Source organism: Panthera uncia, chromosome A2 (assembly GCF_023721935.1).
Source record: "Panthera uncia isolate 11264 chromosome A2, Puncia_PCG_1.0, whole genome shotgun sequence".
Classification (NCBI taxonomy): domain Eukaryota; kingdom Metazoa; phylum Chordata; class Mammalia; order Carnivora; family Felidae; genus Panthera; species Panthera uncia.
In genome coordinates, this window is record NC_064816.1 from 59,767,035 (window position 1) to 59,793,527 (window position 26,493).

At 56.9% G+C, this 26,493-nt stretch overlaps 1 protein-coding gene across 6 annotated transcripts in view; it reads right to left on the reverse strand.

The window, feature by feature from the left end:
• Positions 1-26,493, reverse strand: part of TNS3 (tensin 3) — a 221,141-nt gene that overhangs the window by 136,439 nt on the left and 58,209 nt on the right. For 2 of the 6 annotated variants that reach the window (XM_049641217.1, XM_049641209.1), the window contains exon 1: positions 875-1,665. The exons of the other annotated variants lie outside the window; for them this stretch is intronic. In XM_049641217.1, coding sequence (XP_049497174.1) covers positions 875-1,135 — 261 coding nt within the window. In that variant the 5' untranslated portion in view covers positions 1,136-1,665. Of the gene's footprint in view, positions 1-874; positions 1,666-26,493 lie in introns of those variants that run through there. 6 annotated transcript variants of the gene reach the window in all.

Consider the following 26,493-nt stretch of genomic DNA (forward strand, 5'->3'; position numbering starts at 1 on the left):
AAAACAATGATTGGAAGAGCTGTGTGCACCCCTTTGCTTACTGCAGTGTTACTTACACCAGCCAAGATACAGATGTAGCCCGAGTGTCCATCAATAGACGAATGGATACAGGAGACTGTAGTACACACACAATGGAATATTTCTCTGCCATAAAAAAGAGGGACATCTTTGCAACAACGTGCATCGAACTAGAGAGCATTGCGCTAAGGGAAATAAGTCAGACAGAGGAAGACAAATACCGTATGACTTCACTCATTATGTGGCATCTAAAAAGCAAAGCAAATGAACCAACAGAAAGCAGGAACAGACCCATAAATACAGAGAACAAACCGATGGGCTCCAGATAGAAGAGAAAGAGGAGACGCAGGCTTCCGGTTACGGAATGAACAAGTCACAGGGATAGCATAGGGAATACAGTCAATGGTACTGTGATAATGTGGTATCATGACAGGTGGTACCAACGCTTACCATGGTCAGCGCTGTGTGTAACATATACAACTGTCCCATCACTACACTATACACCTGAAATCAATATAACCTTGCATGTCAACTCTATGTCTTTTTTTTTTTAATGTTTATGTATTTTTGAGAAAGAGAGAGACACAGTGTGAGTGGTGGGAGGTGCAGAGAGAGACAGAGACAGAGACAGAGACAGAATCCAAAGCAGGCTCCAGGCTCCGAGCTGTCAGCACAGAGCCCGATGCGGGGCTCGAACTCACAGACCGCAAGATCATGACCTGAGCCCAAGTCAGATGCTTAACCCACTGAGCCACCCAGGCACCCCTGTCAACTGTATTTCAATGATAAAAACATTTTTAAGTAATTTAAATAAAGCCATCCCAAGACTGCCCTACTAGCCTTCAGTAATCCTTACCTGGCTGGTCATTCCTTCCGTTCCGGAAGATGGACACGGGCAGCGCAGTGCCTCCGGCTGGGCGCCCGGAGCCAGGCTCTTCAATCCTGGACCACATCCCCCGTCACCCTGCAGGTGGACCGAGAGCCCACCGTGCCGGCCCCCGAGCCTGCCCTGGCCAGATGTACTGGCTGCCGTCACTGCACAAACCGACCACATGTGAGCCTCAGAAGCCAAAGACGTGCTGCTCCTGGAAGGTGGGGGTCCATGTCTGGCCTCCATCGGGCCCGCAGGGCAGCTGCAGGGCAGGGCAGAGCCAGGGCTCGGGTGTGGGCAGGCCGTCCTGTAAGTCTGGTGAAGCTTTCACAACGAACACTCTGCGGAGGCCGAACGGGGAATTTCAGGGCAGGGGAACCCCAGGCTGTCAGACAGAGACAGAGCCAGACGTGGACGGCTGTCTGTCTCAGATGCAAGTATGTGCTCAAGTGTAGGATTCCGCAAGTCAACAGACATTCCGATCCAGCAACCACCCACAACCCCCGATCGTGTTAAATGGCAGGTCTGACTGTGTGAAGCAAACAGCGCGGGATACACAAGCACCTGTCGCCATCCCGTGTGCCCTCCCAGCCCAGAGGCCACCTCCGTCCTACCGAGCCGGCACAGCATCCCCTGAGCTGAGGACCCTCCCACCCCCACTACCCCCAGAGAGAGCAGAGGCCCAGGCTGGGCAGGGGGAGGCACATCTTTAACGCCCAGCAGGGCTGGGACCCAGGGTCCCAGAGAACCTTTCTGCACAAGGACGGACAGTCTACTTCTCTCTTTCCTAGCACCCCCAAAAAGTCAAGAGAACTGCCCACCCCAGGCACGAAGGGAGGCAGCAAAAGCAGGCTAGGGTCTGCGCTGACAGGCAAGCCAGGGGTACAGGAAGTTCGCAGGTGACGACTTAACAATGGAGCCGTCTGAGGACCCCTGATCACTACCCCATCAGTGCATTCAGTTCTTGCTATTCCGGATCATGCTGTCCTACAAAGTCAGCGTGAACACCCGACAGCTCTCCTGGGCCTGGAGTGCTAGACCCCGCAGCACTGCAGGCGGGCATTTTCAACTGGGGGAGCACTAACAGGGAGCACCGAGGTGCAAGACCATGTGCACTGAGCATCGCTTGCCGGGGGCAGGTGTTCAGCTGACGCAGCACCTCCCGGGGTCCCCTGAGCTGTGGGGGGCCAGGCTGGGGGGGCAGCTCCCATGGTCCCCGTCCTGCGTGGGTCCGTGGGTGTCCACAAACGCGCAGGGACTGCGGATTCGGGATTACAAACTCATTCCAGCAAGGCTGCAAATCTGCAGACACAAAATCTGCAAATGAGACGGTTCGACCACAGCTGAATCTATGAGAACGCGTAGATGGGGAGTCTTGGACTCACATAAGAAATAGCGGGGAAATGTCCCCATTTCTTTCCCATTTTTTTATTGATTTATTTGGGGGGGGGGGGAGGGGGAGAGAGAGAGAGAGAGAGAGAGAGAGAGAGAGAGAGAGACCCAAGCAGTCTCTGTGCTGTCAGCATGGAGCCCGATGCAGGGCTGGAACTCACAAACCATGAGATCATGACCTGAGCCAAAACCAAGAGTCCCATGCTTAACCGATTGAGCCCCCAGGCGCCCCAAATGTCCCCATTCTAACGTCCCCACAGAGTAAATCTGTCACAACATTACAGAACAAATCACGACCACGGTCTAGTCCAGTCGTATTTCCAAGCGTGTGACCCTGTCTCTTTCCACCAAGGATGCCTTACACTCACGGTTCAGGAGATCGCACCCGGGCTCTGACGCAGAGCCTGCTTGGGATTCTCTCTCCCTCTCTCTGTCCCCTCCCCCACTCGCACAATCTCTCTCACTCTCTCAAAATAAATAAAATGTTAAAAAAGATCTGAGGACTCCCCCCACCCCCGGAATGGCTCACTCAGCTGTAGTGGAGCAGAGAATACGGGTCCCTTATCTCCCACCTTGACAATGAGGCTGCCGATGTGGGATCACACATTGCAGCCCACAGACCTGAATACTCCGTGCCCTGCTCGGTTTGTGTGAAAAATGATGTTACCAAATGCAATGATGGCTCGACTGAAGCATTCCTTGCTGTCACTGTTGCAGACCCCAATCACCTTAGGAAGGACCACTGTAGACTCTACTTGAATACCTCCAAGGACAGACAGCTCGCTACCTCATCACGTCCAAGCCCATTTTTAACTCTGAATTTCCCAAACTTCTCTGTCACACTGAGTCCAAATCTTCCCCCCCACTCAATGCACGTGCCTTGGCCCCATCTCTTCCACCAGCAAATCTTATTAAAGTTAACCTCTGGGGAGGGAACTAAATGGTCTTCCTGGGGGAACAGAATGAGAACGCCCTCGGCTACTCTGAAACGACCCCTATTCTTTATGAGGAATAATTGCTTTAAACAAGGCATAAATGAACCAAACGTTGCCATTTCAGAAAACAGTTATCAACCCTGTGTCATGTGCTGATGAACTCAGCAGGTTTGCAGTGAAACACTTCATCAAGCAGACTCGTCTTTCCAGATGTCACCAGCCCATCTGTCCATCTGTCCGGAATGCCACACTGATGACTCAGGGGCAAACCTGAGCCATTAGGTCACACACGACAACAGAAACACTGGGGGCAATTCCTACCAGTAAGGGGGAAGAGGTCCGGGCCAGCCCTGACCTCTGTGCTCACACTTAAGCCACATCCCGGCCAGACTCCTGAGTTCCAGGGGCCACCTGCTCACCCCCAAGAGCACCCCCCACGCCCACCTGCACCCCTCCCTGCACCGTTGTAAGGCTGGCCCCACACATCACATCACCTCCTCTGTAAATGTTTCAGTAAGCATTCTCAGAAGCTGGTTTTTGTTTTTTATTTTAGAGAGATCATGAGCTGGGGAAAGGGGCAGAGAGAGACAGAGAGAGAGAATCCCAAGCAGGCTCCACACGGTCAGCACAGAGCCCAACGCAGGGCTCAAACCCACGAACTGTGACATCATGAACCTGAGCCAAAATCGAGAGTCAGACGCTTAACCGACGGAGCCACCCAGGCACCCCCGAGTTTTTCAAATACAACCACAAAATGCCTCTAACACTAACAATAATTCCTTAATGCCACCACACAATGAATCAACATTCCCATTTCCCTGTCTTACAAGTTTTGTTTTTGTTTTTTGGTTTTTTTTACAGATTGTGGGAATCCAGCTCCAAATAAAGCCTGACCATGTTTATCTAATGTCTCTTCGCTTCCTTAACAACAGAGGTGCTTCCTCCTCTGGCAAGTTTTTTGGAGGTGACCACGTGCTTTCTGCCCAGCAGAACTTCCCCACCCTGGATTCTGCTGACCCGACGGGAACTTCTCCGTATCGCCTGGCCCCATGCTTCCTGTATGCTGCGGATGGGCCTGGGCTCGGTGTGGTTCTGGTCTGGTTTCTGCCAGGCCCACGTGCCTGGCCAACTTCCCCCGATGAGGCACATGACCCTAGCAGCTTCCTTTTGTGACCCAGGAGGTCTCAGAGGGTCAGGGCCACTCAGTTATTGCAACTGGGCACATTTTAACTCGGTCACTTTCTGGACATCTGCTGGCCAGCATTTCTCCTAAAACAAAACTTTCCCTCTTTGCGAAAAAAAAACAAAAAAACCAAGCTTTCCCTCTTTATCTATTTTTAACCTTGAGGTACAGCTTGTGCAACAAAAGAAGGTTAAAAGCTGGTTTCTCAGGGCGCCTGGGTGGCTCAGTCGGTTAAGCAACCGACTTTTGATTTCCGGCCTGCCTGGGATTCTCTCTCTCTCTCTCTCTCCTTTCTCTTTCTCTCTGAAAAATAAAAAAAAAAAAAAAAGCTTGTTTCTCTTTATTTACCAATTTTCAGGAAGAGTTGGCCCCCTAACACTCCTCAAAGGCCACTAACAAAGTTTCAGGTTTGGGTTTGTTTGTTTTTTTCCTTTAGTAAGGGCTTTTACGTAAAGTCTGCTGCCGAGATCAGAAAGTGACATCGCGGCCCCAAGTCGCAACACTGACCGCTCTCACAAAGGGATCCAGCCCCACGTCTGCACCGGTCCTCGGGAGTCCGCCATCCAGACTCCGTTCAATCCGGCGACGGGCCACCGCCCTCACCACGCAGCTGGACACGCGGGTGACGGCCAGCGAGGGGGCTGTGCCCGGTCCCCACCGCCAGGAAGCAATGTGTGAGCCCGGTGGAGAAGCTTCTCAGAACCCGGTAGGGGCCCAGCAGCCATGTGGCATCTTCGTTGTTCTGTCTGCACAGGCGGGCCTCAGACTGCAACGGGACAAAACCTTTCTCTTGATGGAACCGTTTCCTAGTAACTCAAAGGAAAAGCCGCGGGAAGTGCACCAGGAGAGTGAGACAAGTGAGCCCGGCGGGGAGGCCAGAACTGCCCGCTGCCTGGTGGCCTTCACCCACACACGCACCCCAAACACACGGAGTGACCTCCCCAAACCTCAGGGATGCGTGCAGTGACCCCAGGAAGGTACCTGTCCCGGGCCCCTGGCTCTCCGAACAGAGACGTTCCCAGCTCGGCCGGGACACCACCCCAGCCAGCCCGACACCCGCTTCTATGGCTAAGGAAACAGGAGGTAGAGACCCCAGTCACATAGAACCCAGGGAGGAATCGGGTTCCAGAACGCTGGGCTCCCCAGGCTGGCGGCCAGGGTCCCTCTCCCGCAGAGACCCACACGGCTCTGGTGGGGGCGATGCTGTTGTGTGCGTTTTTGGTAGTAATTACCCCTCTCAAAGGTAAAAACGCACTCTGGTCACTTAAGTGCCATCAATGGCACTTAATGGCACAAAGTGCCACGATGGCACAAAGATGTCTCTGCCGACACTCATGGGGTCCTAACTCGGGGTATTAAACCAGTCAGCGCTCAGCCCTCCTTCAAGTGGCACACCGCTATTTCCACCCCAATCCCACTCAGCCACTGCCTTCCAGGGTCCCCCCACATTCGGAATCTGTGGCTGCTATAGAATCCATGCCGCAAAAGAAAGGCCACTCAACCTGACCTTCTTCTCCGTGGCAGATTCCAGCCTGGGGACGTGGGGACACTCATTCACTGAAGAACGGGGCCCCCGTCGGCCCCGAGGGCCAGGGCTGCTGGGCACCGGAAGCAGCAAAGCCCACGACGCAGTCAGTGGCCCGTGCCCGTGTGTCCCACACCGCTGACAGTGGACGTGAGGGACGCCAGTGTCACATGCTGGACGGGAACAGACGCAGACAAGCCTTGGCTGGTGTGACCGGCCTGCAGCCAGCGTGGGTGTTAATCATCAGCCAGGCTCTGTGCTCCCCCCTGGAGGTAAGCGGACACCAGGTCAACGTGTCCCCTGCTGAGTGTCCCTCCACCTGCCACCTGCCGCCTGGCCACCAGAAACATCTAGGTCAGCCCTGCTTATCAGCACGGGCTCATTGTGTGAGGTTCAGCATGGGTAGGGGGGCTCCTGAATTCCTGGAGGCCCGTCCCTCCTTCTCTAAGGGTCTGTGAACCGAGGCTCCTGGTCGCCCACCGGCAGTTCCCACGAGGGAGGTGCACACGGGGCCGCCTTGCCCGGTAATGCAGGCAAATGCTCCCTGGCCAGCTAGAAAACACCAAAGGCCCGGATGTAACATTAGGTGTGGGAGGGAACAGTGAAATCAAAGCAAAGTGCGGACCAAAGTCTGGCCTGTGGTTGGAAAGGGGCGGGGCCTCGGTTTCCGGAGAAATCTGTGCCAGGTGCAGAGATGGCCCCGGGGCGGTACTGGGGGGAGGCTCAGCCAACAGGTGCAGACGGAGGCTGGGGGCAAAGGTCAATGCAAGAGGGCCCCTCCCCCCAGCCCGTGGCACACTCAGGCCGACTTAATGCCCGTCCAGGCCCCGGCAGACGCAGGGGCTTGGCTGGCCTCCCCCGGAAAACTCTGGAAGGCTGAGTCCCCAAGTTCAGAACCACTGTTCCTCCTTCAAACACCTTCCCTGCTCCTCTGCATGCCCACAACGTCCGTGGGGTCCGCAGCAGGGCCCAGACGGTCATGGCCAGCCATGCCCAGAGCCACAGAGTGCACCTGTCCCCCACGATGGCCCCAGCACAGGGCTGTGGCCAAGAGCAGGGAGAGCCCAGGAGTGCTGGGCAACACACGAGGGGTGGAGGGCGCGTGCACTGCGCTGCCGGCAGCCGCTCGGAGACCTCCTTCCAGCCTCTTGGGGCTCCTGGGGCTGCCATCCCCCGACCTCTCCTGTGGCCTGCAACCACATCCCCTGCTCTGCTCTTGACGACATGGGTTCAGGCTGACTTCTCCACGTCCGCAAACTCAGCCACATCCCGGGTTCCAGATGGACAGGAATCTGGGGGGCACACAGGTCATCACCCGGGCAGGTGCACTATCCGGGTCAGGGGCGAGGCCTCCTCTGTGCTCCTTCTCACTGCGGATCACTTTGTTATCTCAGATGCCAGCTGGGGGCCTGCGCTGGGAGGCCCCTCTTCATCCAGGATCACTTGTTCCCTGCGAGGGCAGGGGGCTCAGTCAGGTGGGCGTCGGACTCTTGATCTAGGCTCACATCATGATCTCATGGTTCATGGGTTTGGGACCTGCGTCAGGCTCTGCGCTGACAGCGTGGAGGCTGCTTGGGATTCTCTCCCTCTCTCTCTGTCTCTCCCCGGCTCGTGCACTCTCTCAAAATAAATAAACTTAAAAAAAAAAAACAAAAGATCTGGACTACTACCCAACAGGACTCCTGAGACTTTTCCCTGTAAGATCCGAGCATGAAAGAACAAGGACGTTCGCAACACTCTGCTGCCTGAAGCAAGTTATTCCATCGCGGCCCCGGTGAAACACGCTCGTGTGAGATGCACAGGCACGGCAGCCGTGGGTCCAGACACGGCCGTGCGTGCACACGCATCCTAGATTTCGCGACTTCCGGAAAACAGAGGCATCGCTCAGCTAAGACCCTGCTGTGCCGAGCATATCCACGTCTGTGCTTCTGAGGCGTCCTGCAGCGTGGAACTAGTCTGTGGGCAGGGATGATCCACAGCCGACCACAGACCCGCACGTACTGAGGGGAAGACAAGAAAGCCGCACGGAGCCCGCGGTGGACTGGAGCCAGCGAGAGAGGCCGGGCCGTCCCAGAACCTCCAGCGACCCTGCTATACAAAGCCCCCTCCCGCTATTTGACAGGTGGAAAGCTTGACTGTGTGTCTCTGGTAGCTAATCCTGCAATAAAATAAAGGCTGTATCATTCAAGCGGATCTCCTCTCATCCATCTCAAACTTCCAGCTGTCCCTTTTGGTGGGCGCTTTTTCTAAAACAATCCAGTACCTTTCGGAGAATCCGTCACGGCCACGGGTAGGCAGTGTGACATGGGCAGCATGTGTTCAACAGTCACTCGGCCCTTGTGCCCATCTCCACCCATCAGCTCTTCCTCTGCACCTGTGAGTTTACACAAACCACACCGAACTGCATCCCAACGCGCACACACACACCCCGTAACCCGCACGCACACGCAGGTGCTGCCAACAGAACCCAGTGTGGCAACTCTGGCCTCAGTGTGTGCAACCTGACACCTGAGGTCACCTGCTACAGAAACCAGCCACCGTCTTCACTTTAATTAAACACAGAGAAGTCCGGCCACGTGAGCTCGGTAAACGGCTCCAATTTCAGAAGCTATTCTGCACGGCCCCTCCTGCAGCACGAGAAACCGCAACAGCCCAGCAAAAACCACCGCTGTGTGAGCCAGGTGAGGGCTGGCACCTGCCTCCTAAGCCGAGCCTGGCGCTGCCCCGGAGGCCTGCAGCACACGGCCACCGCAAGGCGGGGATGCGGCACCTCAGACGCCGAGGAGCCACGCTGGCTGTTGGGGCCCTCCCTGGACCGAGGCCGCCATGTACTTCCAGGAACCCTGGCCCTGCGAGGAGTACCCGCCTGCTGGGACTCCAGCGGGTGCTGGCGAGAGCCACAGCTGCACCCGGAGAGAGTCAAGGTCCGATCCCGCACTGGTGTGAGTCCGCTCCCCTGGAGGGACATGGAAGGCAATGACCGGGACGGAAACACCCAACGGCACCCTGCCTGGAGCGCCAGTAATCACCCACCACCGTGCCCGACGCAGGCGCCTTCGACATCTCCCAGCAGGCTCCGGGGACTCGAGTCCCTTGCGTGTCCATCCAGGCACCTCCACCCCTCACTAGCAGATGGAACGGTCTGGAACTGATCAAACCAGTTCTCCCCGGCCAGATGGCAAAGGAACAATGGTCAAAAACAAACAAACCGAAAGACCTTTACTGCCCTCCCGCATTCGCTGAACAGCAAAAAAGGCTCTTGCCCTCCCTATGTCTTTTCCACGTGCCACAGCCTGTGCCCAGACGTTCCACGCACTATTCCCCCTGCTCCTCACGGTGACCCGTGAGGGAGGGGACAGCGTCCCATGTGCAGAGAGAGGTGGAGTCCCATGCAAGGTGGTGCGGCTCTCCAGGTGGTCCGGTGCTTGCAATCACCAACGCATTCTGTGCCCGTGTGTGCCTGTGCGCACACGTGGTCGGTGTGCCCACGCTCGTCCGCAAAAACACTTCAAACAGAGGCCCAGCTCAGCCTGGGAGAGCCTGACCGCCTCTCCCATCACGAGACCTCGGCTACCTGGAGAACCAGCGGTGCCTCCACTGGTTGGGGGCCAGCCGACCGGGCTCCCCGGGGGCCGTCCAGGCGGGAAGCAGACAGACTGGATGGCCAGGGTCATTCTTTCCTATCCTGGTGGGAGCGTCAGCCGGGCCGCCGTGGCTCAGGCCATGCCCCCAGCCACCGTCCGCACCCCACATGATTTCCCATGACACGCATCCCCTGCAGATTCCTGCCGCCCTCCCGCAGCCCGCACCCCACGTGACTTCCCACGACGCACGCGACCCCCATGGATTCCTGCTGCCCTCCTTGCTGACAAGGTGTGCACCTTCTATCCTGGTTTCCTTTCCGCACAGACGCCCTTTGACACAGGTGCCACGGCACTGTGACCCACACAGATGCCCTGTGACACGAGTGCCACAGCACCGTGACCCAGATGCCCTGTGACACGAGTGCCACAGCACCGTGACCCAGACACCCTGTGACACGAGTGCCACAGCACCGTGACACACACAGATGCCTGGCCACATGGGCACCATGACACACACACATCCTATGACACTGGTGTCACAGCACCATGACCCATACAAACGTTCTGTGACACGGACACATTGTGGACTGAAGTATCTTCTGTCACAGACCAGGAAACCCAGGCTGAGCACAGGAACCCCTGACGTCTGGAGATCTGAAAGGCAGATGTTACAAGGGCGAGCCTGGAAAGCGTGCAAATGGCCTGAGGCCAGGGGTCTGTGCAGAGGCTCTGTGAATAGAGCAGGTCCTGTCTGAGGTCCACAAGGGGCCTGACAGCCCCAAAGAACGCCCCACATGAAGAAAGAGACAGTCCTGTGTGACAAGCCCAGGACCCCAGGAGACACCGAGGACCCACCTGTTCCACGTGCACCTGTGGTGAGTCACCCCCGGAAATGGAAAGAAACAGGGTAAGCGGACGGGCTCCCGGGAAAACTCCACGGAACGTCAGCCCGGGCACGGCCCCCGAGGCTGAGCCCATCAGACCCCACTCACGGCCACAAAGCTGCAGCATCAAAGACGAGACCCGTAGTTAAGAAAGTCCAGATTTTTCCTCACTTTTACGAGGTCGAGCTCCTTTTAGAGAACGTCATAAAAAGCATGGAGCCTCCCCTCCGGAGCAGCACCCCCTGCTCCCACAGAATCTCCTCTGCAATTTCAAACACGCAGCGGACTCCCAGGCTAGGAACTCAGGAGCCGGAGGGGGGCCCTCCCCACTGCGCAGCGTGGGGATCGGGGCCACAACGAGGAGGTGGGGGCCCTGCCTAGTGGTCTTCAGGCCGCCGCCACGCCGACGGCCACACCTTGCGCTCATATGCCCTCCAAAATGAACTACCTTTTCTAGAACTCTTGCCTTGAGTTGCTCTGGGGCCCAACCTCCTTGGAGCAGAGGAGGCAGGAAGAGCTGGGGTGCTCAGAACAGGCCAGCACGGGGCAGGCTCTCCTGCTCCGAGAACACGAACCTCCCTGGGCAGACAGGTGAGAGGATGACACCTGTCGTGCAATCCTGCGAGGCCAGGATCCTGGCACCTGCAAGCAAGAATCGGCCCCTCGTGAGCCGCTGCCCCCCGGGGTCCTGGGACTGCCCCCCACCCCATCCTCAAAGTAGAAATGTGCAAAGACCCCAGGGATCTGACTCATTGTCCCTGCGGCCTGGAGTGGGTGGCAGCATGACCTTGGCTCTGGCCGTGAAGACTATTTATAACCCCCTTGCTTATCTTCAGTTCCTCAAGGAACATGACACACGGTCACTGGTTTGTCTGGAACGTCCATCGCTCCAATGCTGACTCATATGCTCGTCTGGGGCAGGGCTCTGTCTCCTGACATCCACGCCCCCACCCGCACCCCCTCCCCACACACAGCCCCTCGCTGCCCAGATCCGCCCACCCGATGGCCAGCGTCCCTGTGCTGACTGATACCTTCCGGAAACAGGAACACATCTCCGTGACACGTGTGGCCTCAGGTCCACACACACACGTATCAACATTTCACGAGTGTGGGAGGGAATACGTGAACAGATAAACATAAAGCAAAAAGAAAAGGAAGAAAAACGGTCTCTGGAAATATAGGGAGTTACAGACAGTTACAGACAGGCCAACCACAGAGTGGTGACAGCCAGACAAGCCGGCCCACAGACCACGGAGGTGAAGTCTGTGCGTGGAACTGTCCACGTAGCACCTGCACAACCCAGTGCTCCCGTCGATGGGAACTTGAGAGGCAAGGCCTCTCGAGGAATTGGGGCTCCTGTCTTTGGAAAATCACTACCTGGAGCACCTGGGTGGCTCAGCCAATTAAGAGTCCGACTTCGGTTCAGGTCATGATCTCATGGTTCGTTAGTTCGAGCCCCCGAGTCAGGCTCTGTGCTGACAGCTCAGAGCCTGGAGCCTGCTTCGGATTCTGTGTCTCCCTCTCTCTCTGCCCCTCCCCTGCTCATGCTCTGTCTCTCTCTCTCTCTCTCTCAAAAATAAATAAACATTAAAATAAAAGTCAGGGGCATCTGGGTGGCTCAGTCGGTTGAGCATCCCGCTTTGGCATAGGGCATGATCTCAGGGTTCATGGGTTCGAGCCCCACGTCGGGCTCTGTGCTGACAGCTCAGAGCCTGGAGCCTGCTTCGGATTCTGTGTCTCCCTCTCTCTCTCTGCCCCTCCCCTAACTCATGTGCTCGCTCTCTTTCTCTCTCAAAAATAAACATAAAAAAAGAAAAATCACTACCTATATTCCACGCCAGGGAACTTGTTCAGCAATAAAAAGAAATGAAAAGACACAGAGGAATCCCAAAGGCATATCACCCAGAGAACGAAACCAGTGGCACAATTCCAACCTTGGGACATTCTGGTAAAGGCAGACCAGTGGGGACAGAAATGAGATGGGCGGTTGCCCTCGGGGCAGGTGTGGGGTTGGGGTGGGGGGAGTAGAGCACAGAAAACTTTTAGTGAAAATGGTCTGCGTGACGCTATGAAGGTAGATGCGTGTGATCCAGTGGTCCAGATCCACAAAACGCACACCACCAAGATGTAAACCGTGGACTGCGGTTAATAAAATGTATCCATATCTGCTCATCAAGGGTAATAAATATGCCACATTACAGCACAATGGTTAACGAGGAAATCACGAGGGCAGAGGGCTATCCGCCTTTGCTGTAAATCTAAGCCTGTCCTAAAAAATAAAGTCTACTCACTATTTCTCATTGTTCACAGTCTGAAAGCAAGCGTTTGCTGGGTGAGTAAAAGGAAAATGTCTATTCAATCTCAGAAACGGGAGTCTCAGGAGCCTGGGGGGCTCAGTCGGTTAAGCCTTTGACTATTAGTTTCAGCTCAGGTCATGATCTCACGGTTCGTGAGTTCAAGCCCCGCATCAGGCTCTGTGCTGACAGCTCAGAGCCTGGAGCCCGCATCGGATTCTGTGTTTCCCCCTCTCTCTCTGCCCCTCCCCTACTTGTGCATGCTCGCTCGCTCTCTCTCTCTCTCTCTCAAAAATAAACATTTTAAAAAAAAGTGACTCTTAAAAACAGCAGCTACCAAGTATTCTGTCCAGAAGCCGCTGCTCCCCACAAGTCCCCCAGGCCACAGGGGTGCGGGGACATTGCCCACCTGGCCCCAGCATGTCCCCCCAGGGAATGAGTGCAGGCTCCGGACAGGCCTGATGCTCACAGCAGCCCCATCCATGGCTGACGACTCTGGAGAGCTCTGCCATTCTCCACGGGGGCAGGTCAGACACGTCGGAGAGGAGGCCTCTCCTCTCCCATCACAAAGCGCACAAACCACAGTCTTCGCTGGAGAGTGAGCAGGGGTGGGGAGGGGCGAGCGGGCTCCCCAGCTCAGAACAAGACAAGCAACGATGCTCAACCTTTGCACGTCTCCAGTCTACACTCATGCCCGGAAAAGAGCCTCTGGGCCAGAGAAGCGATTACAACCCGCCGCAACCGAGGTCTGTTCCCGCTGCAGCCGCACCGTTACAAACGTTACAAAACGCAAACACAAAACATCTGAGAGCTACAATGCGTTTGCAAATAAAATTGCACAAGAAGCACCAGGTCACAGAAGAGGTGTGGCCTGGGAAAGCCACCTGCCGGTAAAGAGAAAACAGTAATATTTACGTAAAGAACCGCAAGCACCTAACTTGGCAAAGACAGCTGTTGAGTGGCCGCAGTGGGCACGTGTTCCCCCGGCGTGGCTCAAGCCGATCATCACAGGGTGGGAGGGAGCTACGTAAGAACAGACTGCACGTTCAGGCTGCGTCCCCTCCCTTGGAACAAGACGGAGGAGGGCAGCGAACCGTGGCCCGGCACAACCGTGGTAGGAGGGCCCGGGGGCACGCCTGGTCCCCTGTGGGCCACGCTGCCTGGCACTGGGATGGAAGCAGCCACGAAAGAGGCGCCCCCCCCTTGCGTATCCTAGACACTCGGGTGCTCCCTCCAGCTCTTCGGCCCGACCAGAGAGGCACCGGGCTCTCCACCAGCCACGCACCTGCTGCTCTGACCTGGGGCCCGCCTGCCTGCCCCTGGGGACGGAGACATCAGGCTGCCACGCCACGGGCGGCTGTCCGGGGGTCAGGTCGGGTCAGCCACGGCACAGCTCGCTCACCTGCTTTGTGTCCCCAACTGACTGCGACCTCAGATCACACGCCCCACAGCGCCCCCTGCTATTTTCATTCCACAAAAGAAAATACGGCGGTGGGGACCGCTGGCGGGTGGGCCTGGCCCTCCTCGTCACCAAGGAGCTGATGCTTCTCAGTACTCAGGCCCTGCAGGAGCCGGTCTTGCCTCGCGGTCAGAGCTCAAAACCTGGCAGCACCTGCCACAGGCTGGGGGACCGACATGGCTGTGTTCCTGGGAGCGGTCCTCCAGCAGGACGCCCACAGATCCCGGGGCGCACAGCCGGTGCGTTACAGGGAGGCCAAGGCGGCACCCTGGGAGTCTGGGGAAGCCCCTTCCTGCTCTGGAGGGGGGCCCAAGCGAGCAGAGGGAGGAGAACAGGGCCCAGCTGTTGCCACCAGGGAGCACCCACGGGGATACCCATGGCTCCGCGAAGGTGCACGTTCACGTCCAGCAGGGCCAAGCGCCGTGTCGGCAGGTTCCGCTCACTGGCCCTCGCTGCAACCCGGGCAGCCAGTGGGCATCCCATCAACGCGTGAAGCGTCAGTCCCAGAGACGCCGGGCAATGTGGGCAGGTGCCGCCAGGTCCCAACTCCACGTCCCCGGCTGCACTTTCTCACCACAAGCACCCGGAGCGTGGGCGAGGGGAGGAGCCCACGGGGGACAGGGCAGGACAGCCATACCAGCACCCCCACCAGTGACTAAGAGAGCCCCAGAGAGGTGGCGGGAGGCCCACTTCAAACCACCTTATGGCCGTGTCATAGCTGTATTTGGGGCCCCGTCACGGTAACCAAGGACGACCACAAACAAACAGGACTGTGCCCGGCCACACCTGGCCACACCACAAGATGGTATCTAAACCTGTCCCCAAGCCAGCAGGTGGACAGGTGACCAGAACAGAGGCAGGATGGGAGGGGCAGGGCTCACACCCGGGAGCCACTGTGCCCTAGGAATGGGAGTGTGGGTGTGAGCGTTGGTGTGTGTACGTGACGGAAGGTGTGTGCACGTGTGTCTGTGCACGTGTGTCTGTGCACGCTCACACACAACCCAGGCCTGGGGAACCAGGGTCCTCCGGCCAACGCCACAGGGCTGACCCAGGCTAGGACAGTCAGGCCTCTTCTCCGCGGGGAGGGAGACTGTCCAGTAACGGCTGGCCTGACCCCTCTGTTTACTTCTGGAAATGAAGGTCCTGGGAAAGAAATTACAGTTCGTCTCTCCCGGCGCCTTCCAGAGATGGTTTCCTTTCCATCGGCTCAACAAAACAATGAACTCAGCTTTTGGTGTCCTCAGTTCTTACGAAATTTTGCTTTGCACGAAGCCACATAAAACAGGACACTTCCCACTGGTCTCTCTAGAAATGTATCCGAGGGCGCAGAGGAAAGTTAAAGTAGAGCTGACCTTCTCGGAATCCTGGACAATCCCAGTCGTGCTGGGCCACGTGAGCCAGCCCCCCAGAAGCCCACAGAAGCCCACAGAAGTTCACAGAAGCCCAGAGAAGCCCGCAGAACCCCAGAGAAGCCCGCAGAAGCCCACAGAAGTCCACAGAAGCCCGCAGAAGCCCACAGAAGCCGGAAGAAGCTGGCAGCTAGGTCTTCTCTCCGGCCATTCTTCCTACCTGCTCTCCAGGTAATTCTGCCCACAGCTAAATTCTCCCCAGTCTGGCCTCAAGCCAGCACGCAAGAATTCTCATGCCCAGGTTCCAGAAGGGGGCATCACCTCGCTAGTACCAAGTTATTAAGATGCATTAAATCAGGGCGCCTGGGGAGCTCAGTCCGCTGCGCATCCAGCTCGATTTTGGCTCAGGTCACGATCCCAGGGTTCCTGAGCTTGAGCCCCATATTGGGCTCTGCGCTAACAGCCTGGAGCCTGCTTGGGATTCTCTCTCTCCCCCTCTGCCCGCCCCGCCCTCTCTCTCAAAAAAAAAAAAACAAAAAACAAAAAACACCAAATGCATTAAATCAATGCACCCACGTGCCCAAAATAAACGCACCCACCACCAACAGACGTCAAGCAAGACAACAGGGAGAGAAAACCAGGTTGGCCACCGACTCACCTGGCAGGTGGCTTAAGAGGCCCTCACGCACAACTTGCCTCATTAACTAAAATCACTTCAGGGCAAACATGTGGATTCCAACAGAAGCTGTGCAGAACCAAGTTTACCTTCGTTCTTTACAAAGGCGATTCTTTACGAAGGAAATGCTGCGTACTGAGATCACGCTGCAGCCCCTTCCTCCCGAAATGCTAATCCCACAGACCCCCTCCCTGCTCCCTCACGCCCTGAGCCAGCCTGGACAGACGGATGCCCCGGTGCAGGGCCTGCCACCGGCCCCACGAGTGCACAGAATCTCGAAGTCCCCAAATCTCTGCACAGAACAGCAGCCCAGAGGGAGGAGGGCAGGAATTTCCTCCAGAATCTTCAATATTCTCTTCATCTTTTATTATTTTACAGCCTAAACCTCTTAGGCTGTCATGTTATGACCGATAAAACACCAGGTGTTTTTATCCCCCCATGACATAGAATGGAGAAAAGATAAAAGTTCAATTGTGTTCACTCGTGTTGGTTATAAACAGGGGGCAGAGTGATGACAAGAGGGAGGCCCCTCTCCCCGTGACAGTCGGCTGGGCGGTCAGAGAAAAGTCCCGCAGACCCTGCACCTGAATCAGACGTCTATTCCCTCCCATCCCTGAGGGTGCGAGTCTGCAATCCACGCATGGCAGGGCCAGATCCCCCCTCCCCTTGGTGCCCTCCCCTTGGTGCCCACGGCCACCTGCTCCCCGTGTCCACACAGTGGTCCTTCCGTGTGTGTGTGGGTCCTGATCCCCTCTTCTTATAAGACCGCTGGTCCTACGGGATCACTCCAGCCATGTCACTGAACCTCGATCACCTCTCTCAAGGCCCCGTCTCCAGATACAGTCACATTCCAAGGGTCTGGGTCAGGGCTTCAACTTGTGGATTTGGGGGCAGGGGCACATTGAGCCCACAGCGCCCCCTTCAAAGGTCTGACAGGGCTGGCGGAGAACCACGGTCAACACAGGACCTGCCCACAAGCCCAGCGGGAACAGGGTCCTCCAGGCAGGGCCCCGGCGGCTGCCATGTGGGCAGGTAACTGGGCTCCTTGCCCGGGTTTGCCTGGAAATGCTCCTCCGGGTGGGGCGGGAGGCCACAGAGTCCTCTGAACAAGGACAACGACGATGCAAAGGGATGGGCACACAGAGCACAGAACGGAATTAAAACAATACAATACTGCCCGGCATTCATCTGATTACAAACATTTGCTGGAGACCAGAAATCTCAGGGGAGTCTATTGTGGGAACAATGTCCCAGTCATGCCTCTCAAAGGGGCGCGGAAGAGCCCCCATGAGCCCACTGTGGGACACTTGCTCAGTGACCAGCTCGCACTCCTGTCCTGGGTCTGCGTGACCAGATCAGGCCAAGTGGGGAGGCCTGGCACCTCCCTAATGGTCTCACTTTCCAGGAGAGGCAGCTGGGGGCCTCAGAGGCAAAGTGTCGTGTGCAGGACCCCAAGCACCTGAACAAGGCCAGAATCGAGCCCTACAGACTCCCTGGCCTGGGCCCCTATCAGATTCCTGACTCCAAAGTTTTTGCAAAGAGAGAGAGAAAAAAAAAAAAGACATCATCAGTAGCTTAATAAGATGACAATGGCTTGCTAAAGAACCAGAAAAAAATCTCATAAATACAATTTAATCGCATAAAGGCAATTATATATTATGTAACTTAAGCAGCTTTAAAAAAAAAAACGTGTTGGGGCGCCTGGGTGGCTCAGTCGGTTGAGCAGCCGACTTCGGCTCAGGTCATGATCTCTCGGTCTGTGAGTTCAAGCCCCGCGTCGGGCTCTGTGCTGACAGCTCAGAGCCTGGAGCCTGTTTCAGATTCTGTGTGACCCTCCCCCATTCATGCTCAGTCTCTCTCTGTCTCAAAAATAAACAAACATTAAAAAAAATTAAAAAAAAAAAAAAAAAACGTGTTTACTGTCTGGTCCTTTGAAAGACCAAGATGTAACTGCGCCCAACTCCTGGACCCATTTCCTCAAGAAAACTGGTCTCAAATCCAAGCCATTCAGAACCAGTTTCATCCCGACCAGCCTGCAAATGCATCACAAGTGACCGAGAATTGATAATCATAAGAGTATCTGATTCGGCAGATAACCTACATTTTAATTAACTAGAAGAAACCGACGGCCACCCCTGCAGTAACGCCTGTGCTATGTGCAAAGCTTCCCTGTGAGGAGCCAAGCAGGTTGTGTCTTCGCGGTGGGGGCATCACCGCACTTTGGAGCGCGACTCTGCTGCGCCCCGATCAGGCGGGAACAGGACAGAGGGTGGGCTGGCACCCAGGAGACGCGCAGAACCAGGCAGGTCCGGCGAGCGCCGTCCTTTGCTGTATCCCCACAGGGGGACTGGAGGCAAGCAGCTCTCAACTGTCACCTTTCAAAGCACAAAGCAGCGAGGACCCCACAGGTGATGTTGGACCAAGAAAGACTATGACACCCCGGGTGTCCACCTGCTTCAGGGGCAAAGGCCACGAACCTCAGAGGGGGGCAGAAGAACCTCAGAGGGGGCAGATGGAGGAGGGTCTCCAGCGGTACAGCAGGTGCCTGTGGGGCCAGAGCACTGTCCCCGCCTCCCGTGTGGTCACGCCCACCGGCCCAGGGTCAGGCTGCACATTTAGGACGCAAAGCTTTTCCAACCATGTGCTTCAATTTTAAATTAAAGTTTACCTTTTAAGTATAATATACACACATTTCAAAGGCACTGAGTCCGTTGGATAGGACAGAAAAGTCCCAAGAGGCACAACCCTCTGCCCTCCCGGCAAACCCATCTTCGTACGTCCTCTGTCCTCCCCGTGCCCTCTCCTAGTGGCCTGATCAGCTCAGGTGGCCCCTCCTTCCTCAGCCACTGTGGTTTCCTCTACTCCCAGCAAGCCCCTCCTCTCTTTCTTCCTCCACTAAGCCCCTCCCCTCCCCACCAAGCCCCTCCCCCACCCAGCCCCTCCTCTTTCCTCCCTCCACCAAGCCCCTCCCCTCTCCCATCAAGCCCCTCCCCCACGAAACCCCTCTCCTCTTTCTCCTTCCAGGAAGCCCGGAGCCTCCCTACCAAGCCCCTCCTCCCTCTCTTCCACCAAGCCCTCTTCCCCTCTCCCCCACCAAGCCCCCCACACACACTTCATAGGAACAACTGTGTGGTGGGAGGTCTTTGCAGACAGGGAGATGGGGTAAGAGCCCTCCCTGGGCTCGGACACCCGCACCAGACAGATAGGAGATAGCACCGCCGTGTGCAAGGTGCACGGGGCCAGGAGAAAGTGTGCGCTGTGCCAAAACTCCTGAGTACAGAGTGCGCGCTTTTGTTTTTCTTTAAGAGACCAGCCTAAGAAGGACAGGACCCCTCCCCGTGACGTTTTTAACACCTTCCTCTTGCTGCCAGAGAAAGGAAAAGAAGGCACAAACATACTGCAGTCTTTTGAGGAAGGAACGGGTCCGCCCCACAGGGGGTGCTGAAGGGGACTTCCCCAAAAACACTCCTGCAAGGTCCATGAATAGCACAGTGAACTGTTTGGTTTGCACCAACTCCCCTTGATCCAGGGAAGGGCTGCCAACACAAGGAAAAAATGACAAATTCTGACAGCTTGCAACTTCTCCTCAAATCTGAAAAGAAAACATTTAACTCGGGCATCAGGGGGCAGAGGCAGGCTGCCCCCCTGCCCCCGAGTGTCCACAAAGACCTCCCTGGGTTCTCCCATCACAAGCTACACTGGAGTTCACGGTTACAAAGTCCCGCCGCACCCAGAGCCGTCTGCAGCCCCATCCATCTGCCGTGGTCTGCCCAAAAACGCCAGACTTAACTCCCTGCTGGCCCTCCCGTGTGCACCCCCCATTTCCCTGTGCAGCACAGAACTTTCCAACGGGCCTCACACGGCTGGGTCAACATGCCCCACACACTTCTTAAGTCAAAAATAAGCCTCTAAAAGGACAAAAAGGCATTAAATAAAGACTCTGGAATCAGAATTGTGATATCAGAGCCATTGTGAACCATTCAGGCATGCTGTCCTCTCTGCCCCCCCGAAAAAGCAGAAGCCTGGGGTGCCCCCCTGCAAGGATCTAGGGGCAGGCCCAGCTGCGTGGGGGCAGAGGGAACCCTGTGGGGTTCAGAGCTGCAGGTACAGGGACACAGGGGACCCGCTCTGCACAGCCCATGACACCAGCGCCTGGCCCACCAAGACTGCCAGCCACGGAAAGAATGGGCCAGGGAAGATGCACAGAAAGAAAAGCAGAGGACGGCAATGGTCTGTGAATTCTAACAGGTGCACTGCAGCCGTGGGGCGGGAGCAAAGGGTCTGGGGGAAGAGGGTCCATGAAGCCACAGGAGCACCAGGCACGGGCAGGCTGGGGAGGGCGCAGGGCAGCAGCACGGTGGTTGGTGGGGGGGACCCCGAGGAGCTGGGGAGAGAGGCTGGCGGCACAATGGGGGCACGGAGTACAGATTCTGAGCAGCTCAAAACATGTATGCTGGTCCATAAAAGGCGGTAGTGTGTCTGGAAAAGTAAATCACAAACAGGGATTAGCTCACAGGCAATGTGAGCGAGGGACAAAGAACTGGCATCTTCTAGAAAGCAGCCAGGGCCACTGTAGACACAGGCGAGTGGCAAGGCGACCGTGGAGAGTCTGGAGAGGTCTGGAGAGGGGACCCCCCCTTGGGCCCCCCTTGTATGGCAGACAGAGGTGATGAGCAGGCCACCAGGAGCATGTGGAAGTCAAACGTGGCAGCATCAGGGGCGTGTGAGCTGATCCACGGCACGTGGGTGGCTTGGAAGGAGCCACAGGGGTACATCCGGCCTGGGGGTCAGCAGGTCATAACCTGCACCTGCACGCCTGAGCGGGGCAGGGCAGGGAGTCAGGAGATGCAGAGAGTAGCTGTCACAGCAGGTAGGTGGGATGGTGCCACCCCAAGAGGGGACAGATGAAGAATTCCACATGCATCTGGCACATGCAGCCGCAGGGCCAGAAGGGGTGGGGGGGGGCACGGAGCCGGCCAGAGCCAAGGCAGCCCTGACAGGGACGAATGTGGGGGCGGTCCCGGTCTCAGGAACAACGAGCCCGCTCCAATGCCACTGGCCGGACAGAACCACGTTCAGGTTGGGCCCACGCTGCATAAGAGGCACAAACTGAGCCAATTAAATGAGATTTGTCTGCTTGAAGAAGATCCTATTCCCAGGAAGGGAAAACACACCACACTTCAGCGTCGTGTAAACAGTTAAGGAACAAAACGCATATTGATTTGTGCCGTTCATGCACGGGTCAACGTGCCAGGAGACGGCTGAACTAGGACAATGATGACCGTGACCGCAGAGTATGGTCTCCAGTTACCGCAGCTGCAGAGAAATACACCTGTTTCTAGGACGCAGGATGCAAATGAGCCCAGTACTCCAGTTCAAGGCGGAGACGCTCCCTCCAGAAGGCCCCCCCAGGCTGCTGAAGCTGGTTCTCGGAACCGCTCGTGAAAGATGCCTGTGTTCCGATTTCGTGATGAAAGGGACCACGGCCAGAGCTATAGCTTCCATGGGGCAGTCAAGCTCAGGCCCGGGGTGTCTCTGTGGGCCCCCCGGTTTTGCGGGCTGCTTCTGATGGCTACACGTGGAAAGTTCTATCTTCCACTTCGGAAGAGCAGGAGAGCAGACGGAGAGCAGGCGTGAGGACAGAGTTTCGCAAACCGGTGAATCCGGTCACTGACGCTTAGAAAGAAGGAAAGTCTTCGAGGAGCGCTCCTTCTTGGTTTTGTCCACAGTCGAGGGCCACACGCCCCCAGCAGCCTGTCAAACCATTACTGCTGCCATTCGTCCCGCTCCCCCACGTCCCACAGATGCAGGGAACACAGGACACTGGCTAATCTGTCACGCAGGCCTCCGTTCGAGGGGTCTCTGTAAAGCATAAGACACTCAGGCCAAGTGTGACAAGGCAGGAAGGGTCATGCTCCCAGGAACCTTCCAGAATGTCCACATTTAAACGACTGCGGCTCTGCACCTCCCCTCTCGTGGAGCTGACTTCAGAGGCTGAGCCAAGCCCTTTGAGGAAAACCAGTGACCGAGGCAAGAGCAGGGACCTCACCACACACTAATGCCAGCGATTCCGGGATTCATCAAAAATCCAGTCGTCCCCACAGGCCCAGAGCCCCGCCACCAACAGAGTCCCGGAGACGTGCCCCCAGCCCTGCTGGCACTTCCAAAGGCAGCCTGAGAAACTAGCACTGCCCAGAACTCCAGGCTCACACTGGAGAGGAAGGACCCGAGCAAAGCCCTGGGTTGGGGGGTGGGGGGAGGGGGACAGACATCCCGCAGGCATCATCCCTGGGACAGAAGCAGACACCGCGGGACCAGGCCTGGAGCCTCCCGCTGTTTCGGAGAAGAAGCAGAGGGTGCGGGCTGGGGGTGGTGAGGCCCCAGCTCCACAGCCAATCCAGGAAGAGCGCACGGACGGCAAAAACCTGACACCCCTGACGCAGTGGCCAGTGACAGTCCCCGCTTGCGGGTCCGATGAGGGGAGCGCCCGAAGGACCACACCGGGGACACTCGCAAGCAGGGGAACCGGCAGGTGTAAGTTCATGGTTACAACATCTCGCTTACACCAGTGGACACCTGGCAACACCAAGGACAGGCATGACAGTGGTTTCTGAGGACATCTCGGGCTCTGGGCCTTGTGGCAACTCCTGCACCAACCACGGCCATAACACAGGCATCACTAGCACGTGAGGCCCGCAGAGGCAGGAGCCGAGGGCTGAGCTGCCGCGGCCCAGCCTGAACCTTCAGGGAGAGGAGCCACGTGCCCATTACCAAGCTCGGCATCTGGCAGGGGGAGGTGGGGGTGGAGGCTAAAGGCTCCCAGCTTGGCAGCCACGTGACAGCCACAGAAAGCAGGCCCTGCGGCAGCCGGTGACCCCTCACCCCTCCTGAAGGGGGCCTCCACTCACGGAGGTACAGTCCTATACTTTATCTCCAGCAAGGCATGTCCAGAAAGGGGAGCGGCGAGCTGGCCCTGGGCAGCACACCGTGGAAGGGACAAAGGGGTCTGAGCACAGAGGCCTGGCTCCCGAGACAGGTGGCAGGTGGCTCTGCCGAGGCTGGCGGGGGGGACCCTGCACAAGGTGTCTGCCCCACAGCCCCTGCACGTGTTCAGCTCTGCCATGTCACGGGTCAGTCCCCACGCGGAGGCCTCACTATCCGGAGGTCTGCAGAAAGAGTGTTGATTCAATACTTAACGCTCTGAACTGAGGGCGCCTCTGAGACCACGTGTGTCTGGTCTGGGCCGACGTGGAAGGGACCACATTGGACCACACACATCTTGGCCATCAAGTGGGAGGGCCTCCTACCCTCCCACTCGCCAAAGCCCAGTGGAACCCCGCCTTCGGCACACTTGGGAGATACCGGGAACCCCCATCCCCTGCCTTTCTAAAAAGGTTCTTTCTCCTACTTCCTTATGCTCCTGCCAGTGAGTCAACCAGCGGCCAAGGGAAAAACCAACTCATGATGCCCAAGCGATGCACAAGGCTCCAGTGAATGAGCACGGCCTCCCAGGGAGCAAAATATTTGGAATCCCAAACTTTGCAGCCATTATACATAGATTGTGGGACTTCCTGAAAACCTAAATAATCAAGATTACCATAATCAACAGAGAAGAACATAATCCACGCGGACTGGGGGACATATCACTCACCTGTTTGACCCATGAACAAACCGTAGCCCCAGAGACTTACTCCAGCGGACAAGAAGCCCCCACGGGGATCACAGCCTGGGTCACTGGCCCCGAGTGCCCCCTGAGCTCAAGGCCTTGCCTGAGGGGCCACACTGCCCAACGGCCAGGAAGTCACTGACCTAAGTCCATCCGGCCTTCTAGGTCCCAACTCGTGGTTCGGCTTCCCTGCCTGAGACCTGTGGCCTGTGGCTCAGCTGGGTTTCTGGAAGATGGCTCTCTCCTTGGCGATGACAGTACGGTGGGGTTCACTGAGGAGGTCACAGAGGGAACCCACCGTGCCTGCCTTCCCCAAGTCAGTGAGCAGCTGGACCTTGTTCTAAACCACAGTACCCCCTTGTCGGTCAGGAAAGCCAGCAAGCCCTGGGCACGTTGCACGTGCGCGCGTGCACACACACACACACACACACACACACACACGAGGTAAGCAGGGACCCACGCTGCCTGGGAGAGCCGCATCTCGGCTCCTGGGAGACAGAACTGTCCCCCACCCCTTATCTCCAGGGGCAGCTGGGAGTTTATGGCCCCTCTAGGCGCGGCAGCAACGGCGCTATGGATCTGGAATAAGAAGGGGCTTTGTTATTGCTGGTGGAATGCCCTCCTGCCTTTCAAAGCTGGCTATCGAAAAAACCGAATACGGATACATTTCCCCTACCCTGATCTACTGAGAGAGAACGCTTATCTACCTCTCAGCAAACTGCCAATTACTGTGGCTAGAAATGCCATAATCGGTGATAGCTAAGACTTCTGGTATAGTCTCTGAGTCAAAGAATTCAATCCCATAAGTAGCCGGCTCTGGGCCCCTTCAAGAAACAGTGCCAACAGGAGCAGGGCTCAATTCTTCTCTGTCAGGCAGGCGTGGCCGGGCCTGTGATACTGTCACAGATGGAGGTACACAGTGGCACACACACAACACACACTCGCATGCATGCATCTGCATGTACACATGCACACACATCCAAGCACACACACAGGATGACAGGACAGCCAGCACTGCTGTTCGGATGCACATCATCTGACAGCTCTGAGAGGTGGGGGAACCAGGGGTTCGAAGAGGACGGTGCTGCCGGCCCCCAGGCCGGGTGACCCTCTCCACTCCCAGTGCGCTCCAAATCCCCCATACAAAAAGTTTAAAAAGAAAACTCATTTAATCTCTTCCTTGAAAAAAAACACAGGGCCGGACTAGCCTTCCATGTGTGTGTGCATGTGAAGGTACATGTGTCTGTGTGTGAAGAGTATGACTGTGACCTGTGTGAATTGTGTGTGTGTATGTGTGTGTGTGTATATTCCTGCATGGGTGTGAGGTGTGTGTGCATGTATGCGTGTGCGTTCCTGTATGGGTGTGACCTGTGTGTGTGTGCATGTGCGTGCATGTGTGTGTGCGTGTGTGCCTGTATGGCAGTGACCGTGTGCGTGTGCGCATGTGTGTGCATGTATGTTTCTGTATGGGTGTGACCATGTGCATGTGTGCGTGTACATTCTTGTACAGGTGTGACGTGTGTGTGCGCGCATGTGTGTGCATGTGTGTTCCTGTATGGCTGTGACTGTGCGTGTGTGCGCATGTATGTGCACATGGCGTTCCTGTATGGCTGTGACCATGTGCATGCATGTGTGTTCCTGTATGGCTGTGACCGTGTGCGTGTGCGTGCATGTGTGTGCGTGTGTGTTCCTATATGGCTGTGACTGTGTGCGTGTATGCACATGTGTGTGCACATGGCGTTCCTGTATGGCTGTGACCATGTGTGTGCATGTGTGTTCCTGTATGGCTGTGACCGTGTGCATGTGCGTGCATGTGTGTGCGTGTGTGTTCCTGTATGGCTGTGACTGTGTGCATGTGTGCACATGTGTGTGCACATGGCGTTCCTGTATGGCTGTAACCATGTGCGTGCACGTGTGTGCGTGCGTTCCTGTATGGCTGTGACCGTGTGCATGTGTGCGCATGTGTGTGCGTGTGGCGGGCAGGGTGAAGGGACTCGGCATCCCTGGCCCCCCCCACATAGAACTTCACGAGAAGCCAGCTCAAGCGTGAGCCCGCCCCCAGCACCCAGCCCTGCCCGGAGCCGGCGCCAGTCGGAAATTCCCAGCAACAGCTGCCCAGGAGGAGCCCAGCAGCCACAGAATCCCAAGGCTCTCCAAAAGCCCATCTCCCCTGGGACCTCCAGCCACGGGGCCTGCGGGACCTTGGGGGGGGGGCTCCCACCGAGGCAGGGCGGGCCAGCCAGAGTGGGGGTGCCACATGCTCAGGCCCCACTGTGGACCGCCAGCATGCCTGCAAAACTTGGAGGTGCAGACACCGCGACCCAGGCAGAAAACCAAGCCTCAGTCCAAGGATTCCCATGATGGCCCACCGCCACCTCCAGGCCTCCTCACTGCCCCACAGAGGTCCTAACCCCACCCCAGCACCCCAGACTTCCAGTGCTTCTAGGGGTGCTCGGCAACTCAGCCCTCCAAGGAACTCAAACCCCAGCCCAACTCTCCCCGATTCAGGGCCCCCAACTCCCGTGACAGCCTGAGAACCCCAACCGATCTAAGAACAACTAACCCTAATGAGCCCCCCAAACCCCCCTACCAGGCCTGTGCCCTAAACCCTATTCCCACCCCCACAGAGCCCCGAAAAGCGGCATGATGTAATCATG